This window comes from Falco naumanni, chromosome 13 (genome assembly GCF_017639655.2).
Source record: "Falco naumanni isolate bFalNau1 chromosome 13, bFalNau1.pat, whole genome shotgun sequence".
In the NCBI taxonomy this organism is placed as follows: Eukaryota; Metazoa; Chordata; class Aves; order Falconiformes; family Falconidae; genus Falco; species Falco naumanni.
This window is the reverse complement of record NC_054066.1, coordinates 18,901,854-18,918,439: the sequence shown is the minus strand read 5'-3', so window position 1 is coordinate 18,918,439 and position 16,586 is coordinate 18,901,854. Positions and strand designations below refer to the sequence as shown.

Below are 16,586 nucleotides of genomic sequence, written 5' to 3'. Positions count from 1 at the left end.
TGAGGATCTGGCTGCAGAGTCTCATGATGTCACACTAATGTCGTATTGTTTTACAACAGCCTGCAAATAATAGCTGCTATATTTATCAGTGTTTTTATGTCAGTAGGGCCTTTGTTTTGAAAGGTAAGAGAAAGGTTTGCAGGAAAGTTTCTAAAACACTTTCTGATGATTCAAGCCAGTTTCACATACATTTGCCAAAAAAGTTCCTAACCTCACTGAGCTCCCCCAGCAAGGTCCAAAAGGGTCATAATTGCTCAAGTTGCTCTGCTAGAACCAGTGCAGGCAGTACTCAGAATAAACTTCAAGCACCTCAAGTCAAGCAGTTCATAGCAGTTACCGTAACACATACACCTAGATTCATTTGCATGTACAAAACACAAAAAAAGGCCAGGGTTCAAGTACCTGCTTGCTACCAAGGCCACCTTTGAAAAAACCACCCATGCCAATCAGGGAAACCCCAGCCTTCACACCCACAAAAGAACAGCTTTCCAAGGAAAAACACCCTCTTAACTGCAAAGCAGGCTCTGCACCTCTGTGCCCTGCACACTCTCACTCCACCTGACCCCAGAAGCCCTGCAGGGAGGGTCTGGGAGACGCTGGAGGCGTGGAGGAGACACGAGTTTCTGGCTGGTGCTTCACAGGATGATTATGGTCCTTTGGGTCAATGTTCCTTAATACATAACCTGACTTCATCTGTGTGTATAGCCAACACCATCCGCTTACATAACTACACAGAAGTTATTCAATCTTGTTTGCCTTCAGACCAGACGATATGATCCCAACCAACCTGATTCACTTGGTGTTTGCTCATTGCAGACAGTTTTACAGGCACAAAATTGGGAAGTCTATGCACTCTTAAATGCCTGAGCTCAGATCCCCTTTCTTTTGGAAGGACGCTTCTGCACACGTCACACGATTAAATGAATCCAGAAATCCCACAGGGCACACTTCTCCATGCTACTTATCAAAAACTGAGTTATGTCAGATAAAGTACCAGAAGCCATTAAGACTAATATTGACAGACATCAGCACCCATAAAGATAACACTTTTGTTCTTCCTGATCTAGGACTGCTTAATCTTCATGGCACTTGTGTTTTATCTGAGTGAACTCCACGTCTGCCAGTAGTTTCCGTGGGCTGGGTTTTCAGGCGCATTTAGTTGCGTAGCTGCATTGCCAGGGTCCAGCAACATCCTCAGAGTTCACAGCAGGGTCTTTTCTCTTTAGCAACTCTCTCTCAAGTTCTCACACAAATCTATGCAGATCCAGCCCTCCCAAGACACTCCAGGGGATGGCCTGTGCTCAGAGAGTCATGCTTCTGTCTGGCTAGCACTCAAAGTTTGCTCACAACCATCAGATTCAGAACAATAGGTTTGCTTTGCCTCTTCCACAGGCTCTTGTGGAGCATTTTTGCAGGTTACCATGCCAGACCAATGCCCTGCTTTTGGGGATTAACACAACGGGTATTTGTTCACTGTGTCTCTTGCCAGTGTACAGAACAGCGCTGAGGATTTGTCCATTCACTAAAGTTGCTTTCAGGATCTCACCAATCCTGGTTAAGACTGCAACGATGAACGGTCTTGATGAGATCATAAGGACGAGTGAGCTGAAGATAAGAGATATTGAGCTGGGATGCCCATGATAAGGCACTCAGCCCTCAGTGACTAAATCCGCCTTCCACAGCCTCAACTGTTTTCCCGAGATGTGGAACTGGATAAAAGGTAAACAGATCCAGCCTACGAAAGCACATATGACTCCTCCAGTTACGCAGCACATGACCTGGAGTAGACATTACACATTTACAAGAACTAAGGATTCTTTTGCCAGTGAGCATGTAATCACAGGTCCTCTGGGACTCGGCATTTCAATGGGATTCTCAGGTAGTAGTCATAGGCTGATGTGCCTCATCTGCAGCTGCGCTCGACCTCATATACATGTGCTGCACTTAACACTATCAGGCTGCGTGACCAAAACCACTCCTGAAGGTAAGGCAGAAGCTTTAGTTACTGCCATATGCCACTACAGCCACGGGGAAAGTCACAGCTTGAGGCTCCCATTTCTTCCCTCACCATTTCCTTCCCATCGTGGATGTCTGTGACAGTCTTCAAAAAGACACTGGCCTAAAGTCTGGGTAGCCCAGGAGACCACTCTGATCATCAGCGGGGATATGCCCCCCACATAGTCATTTTTCTGAAAGAGCTTATCAGATTGGTCTTCAGGATGAAATCAGGCAATCTTGTATGTGGAATCCTCGTAACACCTCCAGAATTTATGGAATTATATTATCACATAAGAATTACTAAACAATTGTAACAAGAAATCATACAAAAAGCGAGGCTGCCATTTGCAAGTTCAATGTATTGATGAAAGTAAGTATCACAACCTCACCAGCATAACACTAATTAAATGGCAATGCAACAGTGCGTGTTTGGGTAAACGATGCCTCAGCATCATTTGTCATGCCCCCACTGACTCCCACCTGCCTTTTTCCCCCAGCCAGTCTGATCTCACTGGGACACCAGGTGTGTCCTGAAGAACATTACACCATGTTGAGGACTGTACTACAACAGTGGTTCTAGGATGCTATTCTCTCCTCCTGCTCCTCAGTGAACCTCAGCCCTGCCTGCCCTTATGCAAAACTCCTTCTGAGATCCAGCTACCCACACAAATAGCAGGTCCACCCCCACATTTTTCTAGATATTCAGAGAACTGCTACCTAACTATGGCTGCAGTTTTGCTGCTCCAAATGGAAGTCCAGTCTTTGATCTTTAGAATCTGTAAAACGAGAACATGCTTATTGCTAGCTATTCAAGGCAAACGACCACACATAACACATGCAAATTATTTTCTGTATCTCAATGGGCTCTTCAGCTCCATCTGCTACCTGTGCCTTACTTCAGTAAACCATACACTGTCATCCGTGGCTGGTTCAGCCCTATAACCTCAGGGGAGTGCGAAGACAATGACACAAGCAAATCAAGGGTGCAGTACCACTGCCTGCCCATTTGATATTAATTTAACCAGTTGCATTGTATTTTATAACAAGTTATTGCAATGCCTCGGTAGGGCACTGAGACCCCAGGGACCACAGCACCACCTGTACCATCAGTGTCCCTTATTTTTGTGGGAGGGAGACCTCTGGGAAGAGTTGATAGATTGAAAAAAGAAGAGTAGGTCAGGAAGTGGAGGCATCTGCACCTCATTGCTGAGGACTAATGAACATTTCTGTGAGGAATTTCAGCAAGAAGTATCTTGCTAAGGACATTCATTTTTACTTACACTGACAAAGACAGAGGCTGCCAAGCACCTGCTGTGTTTTAAGCATCATTTGTAAAAGTAAGTGTCCCCACAATAATGACTATCATGGCTAGCAGACCATCCAACCAGAACTCTGCAATTCATCATGAGTGTGGATCAGGAATTTTACAGAACATGCAATCAAATCAAAAACCATACTTCAGCTGAATGTAAGAGATTGCATTCCACTTCTAGAACCTTCTCAGAAAAGGAAAAAATTTTCATCTAGCATCTACAAGTGGCACATCAGTTCCCTGTCATGCAACCAACTGATACTGATTTCCAACAACTGCCAACAGACTTATCACAAGAGCATGGATGTTGTATGGTCCAGGCACCTGAATTAGCTCTCCCCTTTTCAGTCCTGCTGAAACATCTTCTTTTGACATGTAGGCTTCAAATATACTCTTCTTCCTCCCTCGAGTGGGTTTATTTAGATTCTTTCTATCACCTGATGTTGGGAAAGCAGCACAGGATCCTCCTGAAAAAAAAATTTGTAAGTGTTATCTTGCCCACCAAACATGTCTGTGTATCTTAACAGCAGCTGTACAGAGGCTTTGAATTCAATGCTGAACTTCTGAGACAGTTTGCTTAGAAATACTGGCACCCGACTTCAGAGCACCAAAAAGCCTGGAATAATCATGTTTTACAAATAATTGACAGTCTTTTACAGCTCATTTTAGAGTTAAAAGCATTCATCCCAGCCCATCCTTTAATAGTGCTGAGCACATGCTTCAAGGCCGCTTATTCCTGAAGCATGTACGCGCTCTGCTTTAATACCTCTGGGAGTTCCCAGTTGTCTAGGATTTATTCTGTTGTCCGAATTGTCCATTGTTTCTGTCTGCGATTCAGAGAGTTGCCTCTTCCTATCGAAGTTCTGAGGAGTTCTTGCAGATTCAGAGTTGTTTCTGGTCCTTGCAAACCCTCTCTTTTCTGCACCTGAAATCAAATACAGGTTTGAAATAACAGGGGAGGGAAGAGGAACCCCACTACCAGCTTGCGGTCCTGGTGAAGCTCATGGTCTGCAGTACTTCAGTAGAAATCACAACTGTGAGTCATGCTTTTTATCCAAAAGAAACAATGTCTTCATTAGTTCATTTGTAATCTGTTGGCTCTTTATGCCTCTTAATCCACCACGAACTTATTTTAGCATAAATAAAACTCTGGAAATTACGATATTAAAGTTGGATACAACCCTTCCAAAATCCTGGGAAATTCATTAGGGCATATAAAATGTGAAATTGTTAAACTGTTTCCAAAGCCTCCACCCCATTAAGCCCCCAAGTAGTGAGAAAATATAACTTCCCTACAACTTAATTAAGTAGTTCAGGAATCAAGGCGGGGGGTGGGGTGGAATCTCAATAACCCACTCTGGAGTAATTAACTTTTGAGCTACCAGAGGCAGCATGGTACACAACACCACCACAAAGAAATGCCGAGGCTCCAAATGTCCAGCCTGCTCAGAATAGGTCATGATCGTATGAAAATATTCTGCAAAGACTCACCCCTTCCTTCCCTGCCATCACCTCAGCCCCTTCCCTAAAGCCAGGAGAGCAAGCAGCAGCTTCCAAAGCATATGCCAACGCTGTTCCACGGATCAGCACATTGGAATGCAACCCAGCACTGTGCAGCTGCCCTCTTGGCCCTCCACCTGGATACTGAACATGTCATCACAGCTTCGCCTTCCAGCCCCTCCTGGCTACCCTCCCTGGGTCCAAGCTTGTACCTGCAAGTCAGAAAATGTGCAATGCCAACTTATTTGCTATGGGGCCATCCAAGTTACAAGGCAAATTTTTTACATATGGTATCCTTCACAAACGAAATCACAGATTGCTTCATAGAATTGAACTGAAGCAGCGAGAAAAACGTTTAAAAAGCTGTACTTAAGCAGAGATCTTTAGAAATATGGTACAATGAGAGAAAACTGCTATTTTACCCAGTCACAGACAAAAAGCAACTTCCATATACAGTAACAGGCAAATCAGCTGGAGGAGGGAGGGATGATCCTAATTCAGGAGAGAAGACACCAAGACAGGCAGAGGGACAACTCAAGGTTCTGGCTCAGACCAGTCCAGGAAAAGATTAAACATCACAGCAGTGCCTCCAAACAGGACACTGAAATGAAGAAGGGGCCTCTGAGTTCAGCCATAAGGGCAATGTAGTTTGGCCTCTTTCTACACAAGCAAGCTTTTAATACTGTGCATATGCTTTCAGGAAGGAGACTGTCCAAGGGAGGTTGCAGCTGTAACACAGCAAGAGCACAGCCACATATTTAGGTTTCAACTGACAAGAACGAGGCGATACTACCTGTATGGACCACATGATAAGACAGAACTAAAATTAACTGATTTGCAAATGCCCTAAGGGTCAAGAAATCAAGTTCAAAAACAGATACTGAAAATAAAATCATGGACTAGAACAATCTGAGCAGAACAGCTTTTGAATTGGCAACAAGGTCTGCTCCAGACAGAGCTTTCAGAGACATTTTGGTGAAGGAATCAGACTTAAACCGCAACAGGCAGGATCTTAGGAACTCTGTTAAAAAGGCAAGGCACTAGGCTGATTACCCAGAAAGGTCATGCAATCTGCTTCATTGGAGGTTCTTAAAACTAGGTGAGACACACATCTGCCAGAGTTGGTCTAAAAAGAGTAGTTTTTTCCTTGAGGTAGTGAAATGGATTACACGAGCTCATAAGGTCCTCTAAAGTCCTTGTTTCTATGACAGCAAGTCACAGAAAATACTGTGAATTAAAGACCTTGGGATAAAAAGAGGCTACATCTTAACATGTAATTAAGAGAGCAGAAAACTAAAATGCAGGAGGAAAAAGAAAAAAAACACCTAGTGAGTTGGGAAGTGAGCTGAGCCAGAATTAGGCACTGCAGAGCAAAGTTGCCCCAGCACTTGCCACGGCCATCAGTTCCAAAAGTCTGGGGCCACTACCGCCAAAAAAAAAATGCACAGCAACAGCAAAGGGTGCAGAAGCACGCTTCCATCCTGAAACAGCAGACATGCAAAGAGTCACTTGCACTTGTCCAATACTTAAAGACTTTGGCTTGTACTCTGGTGGGATTTTTCATCCACTCAGACTCAAACACAAACTCAAAGAAAAAATTTACTCTGCTTCGACATAGCTGGCTTGCAAGTCAGTTTACACACAGCCCCTTTAGATATTCAACCCTGTTGGCTGTGACATTGATGGCTAAACAAAACCACCTGTTACAAAGCCACAGACAACTGTCACAATTAGCATTCAACTGGAACACATCAAATTCTGCATGACACTAATTTCTTGTATTTCTCCTTTAAAAAGAAAGAGCTAACTACAGGTTGCCATCTGTTTCAACCAGATTCAATATATGCTTCTGTAATGCACCTGCCCCTTAAAACTGGAAGTTGGAAATAGTCCTTATGATGGGCTTTCCTGCTGCCCAGCATTAATATTCTGATGGATAAACAGACATCATTCCACACAGCAAACTGTAACTTGACTACTCTATAGATAACAGAGGATATATTGAGACTATCCTTTCTGAAATAACTATCACAAACTTAGTTAAACTCTATTCCAGTACCAGGTGTGTCAGAAGTCTTACTTTTTCCATGGTGTTAAGAGTCATGTGAATTGTAAGATAACAAAATCTCTTAGGGTAAGATGTCACACAAAGTAGTAACATATTCTAGGCATTAAAATAATCCATGACTAAATAAACTAAGTAGTAAATACATATAATAAAATGAAAAATAACCTCAGTAGAAGGGAGACTAAGTGCAGTGACTGAAATGAAGTTGGTTGATACACCCTATCATGAGGTTTGAAGCAACCACAATGCACCAAACACATCTGCACATGCAGAACCACTCAAGCTTGAACACAGAGCAGTTCTAACGCAAGATACACGAGTATTTGCAACATACAGCAAATGCAACATATTTGGGTATGTTTATCTGGCTGCACAGATGATGTAGAGCTGCTCTCCATGGATGCAGCCACCACTTGCCTGGGAGTTCTAGATGTTCTGCCATTCCCAATGGGAAATGATACAGGAGTAACAATTTGAGGAAAGGTGGTTGACTGTTCATTACTCGAAGTCCTCTGAAGGGAGACTTGGGCTGAAACACCCAACACCTGTATCGGCCAAGAAGGCTCCCTACAAAGGTGACGGAGGGACACCTGAAGAGGACCAGCAATTCCACACAGGGAGCAGAGAACCTCTTCAAACTAGCCAAGGGGAAGCACTTGAGGGAAGTAGAAACACACAATTCCCACCTCCACAGGTAGAGGCAGGAAAAGTGGATGGCATCTGTGGGCTTTCAGAACAGTCCACAATCAGTGACTCACTTTTATTCTCAACATGGGCACCAGGAAAAGGAGTGGAAAGGATGGAACTGGAGGCTGGCTCCACACCAGGAGTCCAGTCCGGCATTTGGTGTGCAGGCAGCAATGGCTGGTTGAGCTCCGCTGGAAGGACAACACTGGAGCTTGTTCTAGAATCCAAACCATCACATCTCATCTCCGTCACAACAACAATGACATCATGCAATGGCACATTTTGGTCTTCAAACTTAAGTACCTATTAATCTTCTCTTATTTTGGAAAAAAAAAAATGCAGACAGGCAGCTTCCCAGAATAATTGATCTAGATTACAGTAAGAGAGTAGGGTAGATGTTTTAAATCAGCTTATTTTGACATAATTTATACAAAATCACTCTATAGTTTACGTTTTGAAAAGTACTGCATTTAATTAAATTTAAATCTATTAGTCAGTTGATCAACTAGATGGTCAACTAAATCAACTAAAATATTCAACTAGACATGAGGTTAGCAAGGCCAGTATTTAATTTTGTATTAAAATTTGCATATTGCTTTACACGAGAAAAAAACAAGACCCTCAATTTCATTTACCAAAAATAAAACATTTCCAACTGCCCTCTAACACCTGACAAGCTATTTCATTGCTACCAGCACAGAAGGAAAATATTCCTCATTGAATTTTCATCAGCACATCCATGACCTCCCATCCAGGATCCAGCAAGAACTAGTTTTATTTAAGCAATTTAAGTGAATTCCAAGATATGGACATCTTAGTATAGCTTTCCCCTTTCTTGTCAAAGGGAACCTACCTTGTCACTAGGCATTTTTACCTCTAACTAAGCTTCCAGCTTCATTACCATCTACACTATTTATATTTAACCCAGCTCCCTGGGGTGGGCAGGACTGAGTACCACAACCATTGTGCAGATAACCCTCTGCAGGTTTGGGACTCCCACCCCACTGGCAGCTATCTCAACATGTAACGGTTCCTTTTATGTTGTTTTTGGTTTGTTTTTTTTAAAAAAAAAAGGAATTAATGTTGAAAGTGTTGGATGGCACAATATTGTTACAAACTTTTCCAACAAAAAATACTTCCATCTGCTACTTTATCAGTCCATGCCTGGGCATCAACACCTTCACTAACTCTGCTATTGCTAAGAGGATTTTCCTTGTTTCCCAGCATTAGATCATGATCTAGATATGCAAAGGAATCTTTCAAATACCCCCACTTTACAGTTAGCATAAGCATGAGAAGAAACAGAAGCATATCCCCAGAACTGATAACACGCAATAGAACAATTTGTTATCAGTTAATGAGACACTCTCAACACATGGTTACTAAATATTTGTCTGTATTTCTACAATGTTTCATTTCATTGCTGACACATTTCAATGACTTGAAACAATTTGCTTCAAACCTTCCAAGAAGTTCCCCAACATTTAATTCTTCAAGACAACCCAGCTATGCACTTAGTAAAACTCTGTAAGGACATGCTTATGAGCTAGAAGTCATGGCAGCTACCAAATGAAGGGTCACCCAACACTACCATACCTCCAAAAGCAGGAATTAACCAACTATAGGCAATGAGAACAACTCTGATGTCAGCCCCTGCTTAGTCCTACGCTCCCATTTAAATCAGACTAGGTTAAGCGTGGCAAGAAAGCTAAATAAAGCATGTTCCTACCCATCCTTACTAGAAAGTTAATGAATTAGAGTCCAACCATGTGGCAGCCCAAGGCATCACCTCACAGATCAACAAGTTCAAGTTGGCCCTTGGCTCCTGGCAGAGTCGGCAAAGCAAATCTTAGAAACCATCAAATCTGGTCTTTCAGCAAATGAATACTCTCCATGATCTGCCAGGAAGTCCTGTCCACAACTTTATTAGCCACTATGGATGCTGATATATAACAGGGTGTATTAATAGTCTCAATACAAGAGTTCAGCCAAAGGAAACTCTGCCTTGTTTTGGAAAAACATCTGGGACACAAAAAAAATCTCAAATCCTACATAGCCACTGAACAACCCGCCCCAGGTGCTTTTGTGAATCCCTTTGTGAAGCTTTGATGAGCTGGGGGGATGCAGTTCCCGACTGGCAGCTCCGGATAGGCACAGACCTAGTGTTGACACTGTTGTACCAGGCAACTATTCATTTCATTCTCCAAAGTCAAATAAACTGTACTAGCAAAAGCATGCTTTGCCAGCACAAACTACATTAACATCAGGGTGGTTTTGCTAGGAACCCTATGTCTTCCCCTTTCCTATGCTTAAACAGGCAATTTAAAAGCTACTTGATATTTTTTGCTGCTCAAAGAAGCCTTGAAAATACGTCCCTCTCAAATTTTAAAAGCCAAAATAAGTTAGATTGTTTGACATTCCTCATGCACCAGCGATACCCAGTATATGCCATATTATATAAGTGACTAACTCAAAAACTCCAAGCGCTTAAATGACTACTACAATATTTGGGATCAAATTACCACACACAGGCAAAAACAACAGGCAAAACCAACAAACACCACTGAAGTGATCTCAAATGCAAGTTATGTCAACAAAAACACTTGTCACAGACAGGCCAGAAGTAACTAGCTATTTATGTTTTGCAAAATATTTTGCAGATTTAAGAGATTAAATAACCCACTAATGGTAGCAGCCAAGGACTTTTTTTCTCTATTTTGCTTTAAAAGGAAAAACACAGAGACAGCCGTTGGTATAGCTGCTCAAGGAAGAGTTCTGTACCAGGAAGAAAAAAAAAAAAAAAAAAAAAAAAAAAAAAAGACACTCCTTGGAAGATATCGCAAGCAAAACCCTGTGCTCGAGCCCTAATAACACAAACAGGATCAAAACCCATCTACCACACTCCCCATGAGCTCAGCTCCACTCCAGCCTGTGCTAGGAACAGCCGTGCTTCAACACTGCTCTCAACACGAATTACAAGTTCAGCATTCTCTGACAGCCTTGGAACAGAACCACCTCCATGCATTTTACAGTATCTTGAAGGATACAGGTTAAATAAAGTAGATGGCTCAAGACTAAAGACAAAGCAATAGAGAGAAATGAGGATGTAAAGGGAAAGAATTCATTAGAGATGTAGGAGTGGAAAGGCAAGACTTGAGATACGTTATCAGTTCAGTAAGGTTTCATTGCAGCAAAGAGACTTTCAGGAGATAAAGCTGGTAGGCGGTATTTCAGATGCTCAGTCTGGGATCTAAGAGAAAGTCTGAGAGCACATTCTCCTTATCATGAGCAAATAAAACAAGATCCTTCTTCTCTGATGAAATGTAAACTCAAAGAATCCTAAACTGGAAGTTCTGCAGCACACTCCTGTGCTCCGTCCAAGCCCGACCACAGAGCTAAAGGGAGATCCTACAACGCTGCTGTGAGTCCCTCAAAAATAACCAAGGATGAGAATGATTTGAAGTTATCTTAAGGATTGAAAAGTACGGTAAACTTCCGGGAAAGGGAATATTCTTGATGGAAGTGGAGGACGGTGATAGGACAGCACTGTAGGGACTTCAGCAGATGGCAGATTGCATAATTAAGTTTAAAGTTAATTAAACAGTCATTCAAAGAAGAGAAACAATGCAGACCTACATTTACATGCACGAGCTCAGCCAAAATGTAAATTCTATGCAAATGTCCTGAACGGAGTGGATGATGTATTGAAATCCAGCTGCCAGAACTAGCTCCCATGCCCACCAGTCCCCACTAATTGACCCATTACAATGGGCCACCAGGGCCCATCCACGGTGTAAATCTGAGCTGTAACCTTCCATCCTCAAGACAAACCAAACTAAAATGAGAAGACAATGCTTAAGTGAAGGCCTGTCCACACCACTCATAAATGTGATTGCAGGAGTGATTCAGAGCAATCAGTCCCTCTAGCAACAGCCCAGCTGGCTACCAGCAACCCTGTACAATGTCACACAGCTGCGCCTGTGCCAGTCACTGTCTGGCTGTAAGTCATTGGTGTACCCAGGAACAGATCCTGAGAGCCCTCTCGCCCTGCCTCTTTGGAAAAGGTGATTCTCTAAACATTTCAGGCAGAAAGTCAGCCACAATCTGCACAGAAGCATCAAACATCAAAAAAACCGAAGCACCAAGGGAATCCTTGCCACATGGGGAACAAGCTGGCTGCAGAAAGACAGCCTGCCCCCAGCCCGTGACTCCTGGATGGGGAAATACAGGCTGCCACGGTTTGAGTTTATAGGGCCATGAGCTGCTTTTGGAGGTGACCACTACACTGCGGCTGGTTGTAAAAGATTCAGACATTAGGCATTCTCGCAATGAGCCACTGAGAAAGAAACATTCCTATTTAGGGATGGCAGTAGCACAAAAGTGAAGTGCCATGGATACTCAGGAAAGTCAGGAGCAGAGACAGATGCTCATTCCCAGATCCATAAAAATGAGGTAGGAAGCACACGTTGCCACTGCTCTTTTGCTTTAAGCTGCACGTACTTATTTAAAACTTGTGCTGCATGCCCCTAGATTTCAGTACGGAACAAGGGAAAATGAAAATGTCCTTGCTGACTTTGGCTTTCTTAAAGGGCCTACGCTTTGAAAAACTGAAATGAAGAAAAATGCACAATGGATTCTTTCTGCTGCAGAAAACAATGCTGTGGAAACTGCTCCTGACCGCCAAGATCATGTGCCCACGACACCATGCTTCCTCTTCCAAAACACTTCCAAGCATCCTCATGCTGCAGGATTTTGACTTCAGTAACTCAGACAGTAATTGCAGTTTTATTCAATTCCTCAGCAGGGTTTGTGTTGTAGGAATACTACATGAGTGCAAGAGCCAAAGATACCATTCCAGGCTGTGAACTAAGGGCTGGTGACGAAACTCATTTAGTAGCAATAGACTAAAAGTTTATCAAAATAGTTACTGTGCTCCAGCTGTGAGCAGCAGCACAGTGGCGTTGTCAGGGAGGGGATACAGCTCCTCTAGTTTTCAGGACTCTCTGTGAACCAGCTCCACCCTGCTCATGACCTCCTAACTACCTACTCCGCCTGGTGACTGCACTCCTCCAGGCTTCCACTCCTGCCTCGGGATGTGGGTCAGGGCTGCTTCCACTGTCCCCTCATCCTTCCATCCTCCCAAAGCATCTTTCGCTTCCATTACCTTGTGCTCTTTGTTTTATCCAGCAACTATGCTGTGAAAAGGCTTCTTCAAGACTTGAAGAAAAATACTTTAAAAACGTAATATTGCAGAAGTTCTCTCTTTGATTTCTGAGCTTCAGTAGTTTAAGGGAAGCAAGTTGCTCAAAGATCAGAGGAAGTCATGAGGCTTTGAAAGGCAAAATACCTGATGGGAGGTGCTAATGTACTGGAAGACATTAACAGTTGAAGAAATGAAAGAACTGCTTTCAGATTCATACCTAGCCCAAGGATACCAAATAAGCTGCAGAATAAGACGATTTGCTGAAGAACCATTCCCCATACTGCCCATTCAATGTAGTAGGTACATAATTCACAACCCTTAGTAACATGGGGGGAAAAGTCCTAAAAACATACAAACTGAACAAAAACACAGTATCGCTGCAGGCTTGTATCTGTAGAGAGCCTGAAATATTCTCCCAAGCATGACCTGCCCCATACATCTGTGGGCTGCAGCTACTAGGTGTTGACACCTTCCTTCAGCACCCTGGAAGTTTTTATTTTTGCCACAGAAGACATTATTTTATGCAATAGATCTCAACATTTTGTTTTCCATCCTGCCCCAGCCAAGTTTCAACTCTCTGTAGCTCAGATTTCCCCACAAGAGGGAGTTAGGGACATGCAGCCCAATCATTTCAAGAAGCTCGTTTGCAGGGGGGCTTGAGGTGGGAGGGCAAAACGTGGACACCAGCACATAGGTCAGGAGAGGCAGAAGCAGAGGCTGGAGAGCAAGACAGCGGTGAAATCCTTGCAGCAGGCACAGACTGGGCAGGAATCACAATTAGCCACTGAAGCCAGCTGCAAAGCATCTGTCCTACCTACCTGGGTACCCACAGCGAAGGAGATACTTCAGAGATTATCTGAACAACGGACCAGACCGGACTGGGGTGTGTGGGCTGGCTGGCCTCATGGATAAAAGAGGACAGAGGGCTTTTCCAAATTAATTCCTGTTTGAACGCCAGCATATTTGAGGGGTAAAACTTGTTATCAGGGCTTTTAAACATGCCAGTGACAGCCCACATACCACAAGCCTTAGTGAAACTGTTCCAATGGTCATTTACCCTCACTGCTAAATTGCACCGTATTTCAAGCCCAGATTTGTTTAGCCTCAAATGTGTTATATCATAATCTGCTCAACTGAGTAGCCTATTATTGAACATCTGTTCCCGATGTAGGCAATTTACTGAAAGCTCCCTTCCCCCAAGCATCTCTTTGATAAGTAAAGCAAGGTTCCTCAAATCACTCACTCATGATCCCAGCATTTTAATCTTCTTGTGGCCGTCCTCTGAGTATTCATCAATTCATCATCATCCGCCCTGAACAGAGGGCATCACCACAGGATACAATACTCCAGAAGCTGCTGCCGTGCCAAAGACACACGCAGTCCATACTCCATCTTCCAATTCCCATGCTCATCCATTACCCTTTTGGCCACATTTCACAGGAGGGGGATGTTCAGCTGATTAATCCATCAAAAGCTCAGAACTTTTTTCCAAGCTGTTGCTTCCCACACTAGGTTCCTCGCACTGCTAGCATGGTTCTACACTGGCCCAATAAATAGATCTTGTTTTGCCTACTCCCAGTCCACCAAGTGATCCAGATGGCTGCCAGTAACTGCCCCCATAATTCAATACTCCTTGTCATCTCCAAGTCATCCAAAAAGCCTTTCAACCCTACTTGTATGTTTTCTTCCTGATGATTGACTGAAGTACTAAACAGCACAGGGTCAGAATATGACACTGCAGGAACCAGACACACCTGTTGGTAACCATTCTCAGGTTATTGCTGCATTTAATTAGTTCACCTAAACAGCTTTTAAACCATTACATACGTGCTGTGATTTTATTATGCTAACACACTAGCAACCACATTCATACCTTTATCATCAAACTGCTAACCTTATGAGAAACTGACACTGATGAAGTTCAACAGGACCTCTATTGCATAAACTGACAAGTCACACTAAAGAAAAGATGTAAAACTGATTAAAAAATCAATTCAATTCTTGTATTAGCTTATTACTTTTCTAGGACCAACACCACACTGACAGACATAGTTACCTGAGCTACATAATGGGGGCTAAAGAGAAGAAAAAACAGTTAAAAAAAGAAAGCCAGGTTAACAGCAACAAGTGCTTCCACTGATGAACATTTTCACACAAGCACTAGTAGGTGAAGGAAGCTCCTTCACGGAGATGAAAGGTTTGCTGCCAAATGGAAGGGCTCCTGCTGCAGAACTCGGTCCCACTGCAGCACAGTGCGCTCAGGACTCTGGTAAAGGGCATGGAAGACAGTTATGAGATCACACACAAAAACCACAGTCCCTGCAAGGGCAGGATCTCATCTCCCCAGGAGAGGATACATCAGATATTAACTCACATACTATAGCTGATGTTAGCCAAAAACATTAGTTGCACAAGATTCAGGAATGCAGGATTTTTTTTCTATCAAAAGCAAGAGAGAAATTTATGTTTGTGATGACGTTGCTAAATCATTAAAGAAAGGAGCATTCTATTTTTCATGTGTTTCTCAGATGGGGCCATACAATAAATCCAGTTTTTCCCTCCTCTCTCATATCTTATTACTATGATTAATGTCACCTAAGGAACATTACATTGCACCTGGCAAGATTAGCTACATTTTAAAGATTTCCACAGCAACCAACATTCTCCATTTATTGAGCTGATTCTGTGGCCTTTACTAGATCACTGGCTTATATTTACTTGTGCCAGACAGGGAGATAACAGCATTCTTAAGTACTGAATTTCACCACGCAAGAACTGGAAGACTCACCACTAAAGTAGCATTATCTTAAATTTGCCTTACAAGAAGGGAAAAGCAGAAGCTGTGGTTCTTCCTCCAACTGCTCCCAGAGAAACAAAGGCAAATACAGAATTCGCTGCAGTATACTGTGGAAAGACAAAACCCGTAAGATTTTGCCATTGTGTTAAGGCTGGTATCTCTTGACCAGCTGTGCCCATCAAACATGCAGGAAAGCCACTCCAGGGTATTTCCTTTACCTGTACTGAAACTCTTAAATGTCAGGGTTGCAGCCACAAACACAACACCACCATCCAACAGCAACAATTGTTTTTAAAGCTATGATACTAAACACCAGCCTGCTTGCCAGCAACACTCCTCCGTGGAAGCTGCCCAAGTTGGTTAAGTACCACAGGCTGGGCGAATAAATGCCAAGCGTCAGACAGATGATAAATCAGAAAGCACTGTGGAAATCTTACGCCATTTCAGAAGAGGCATGTTGTTACCCAGGAATTGTCTGTTTCTACTCAGGGGGCATGCTGACCCTGACAGATGGATAAGATACCTCCATCACATCACAAACCCGTGAAGCTTGTAGCGAGAGGAGCCTCAAGAGGATACCTAGCAAAGCTGGTGGTGGTGTTCTTCCCAAGGAGGATATCTGCAGATACAAACTGAGACTGTATATTCCGCCCATCAAGTCCGAACCAATTTCGTACCAAACAACCTTTACAAGCATCTTGCTCCACCCAAGCTTTCAGCATCAATAAAACCATTTTGCTCCCTGGTACTCAAGCTCCCGAGATCCTCTACAATCAAGAATGGCTGGGAGATGGTGTTCCCAAAGACCATGCTGCACTCCACATTTGGAGGACAGCTCTCTTCTGCAGATGTCTAGTTTTTTTAGGCTTTCCAGCAGACTCAGGAATGTTCTATCAAACAGTAACATTCCCTCAAAAACAGGCTGTGAAGTGCACATACTCAAAAAGCAACTGAAACCTGGCTGTCCCCAATAAAACATGCAGCTTGGTCCACACTCACTGATAAAGCAATGCATCACAGA

General features: G+C 43.1%; 1 protein-coding gene across 5 annotated transcripts in view; it reads right to left on the bottom strand.

Moving 5' to 3' along the window:
• Positions 1-16,586, bottom strand: part of DIS3L2 (DIS3 like 3'-5' exoribonuclease 2) — a 194,363-nt gene that overhangs the window by 171,254 nt on the left and 6,523 nt on the right. For all 5 annotated transcript variants that reach the window (XR_005830666.1, XR_005830667.1, XR_005830668.1 and 2 more), the window contains 2 exons: positions 4,077-4,235; positions 3,635-3,777 (listed from right to left, as the gene is read on the bottom strand). Coding sequence is in view for 2 of the 5 variants with exons in the window: in XM_040613140.1 (XP_040469074.1) it covers positions 3,635-3,777; positions 4,077-4,235 (302 nt within the window). In the remaining 3 variants the exon portion in view is untranslated. The remainder of the gene's footprint in view (positions 1-3,634; positions 3,778-4,076; positions 4,236-16,586) is intronic.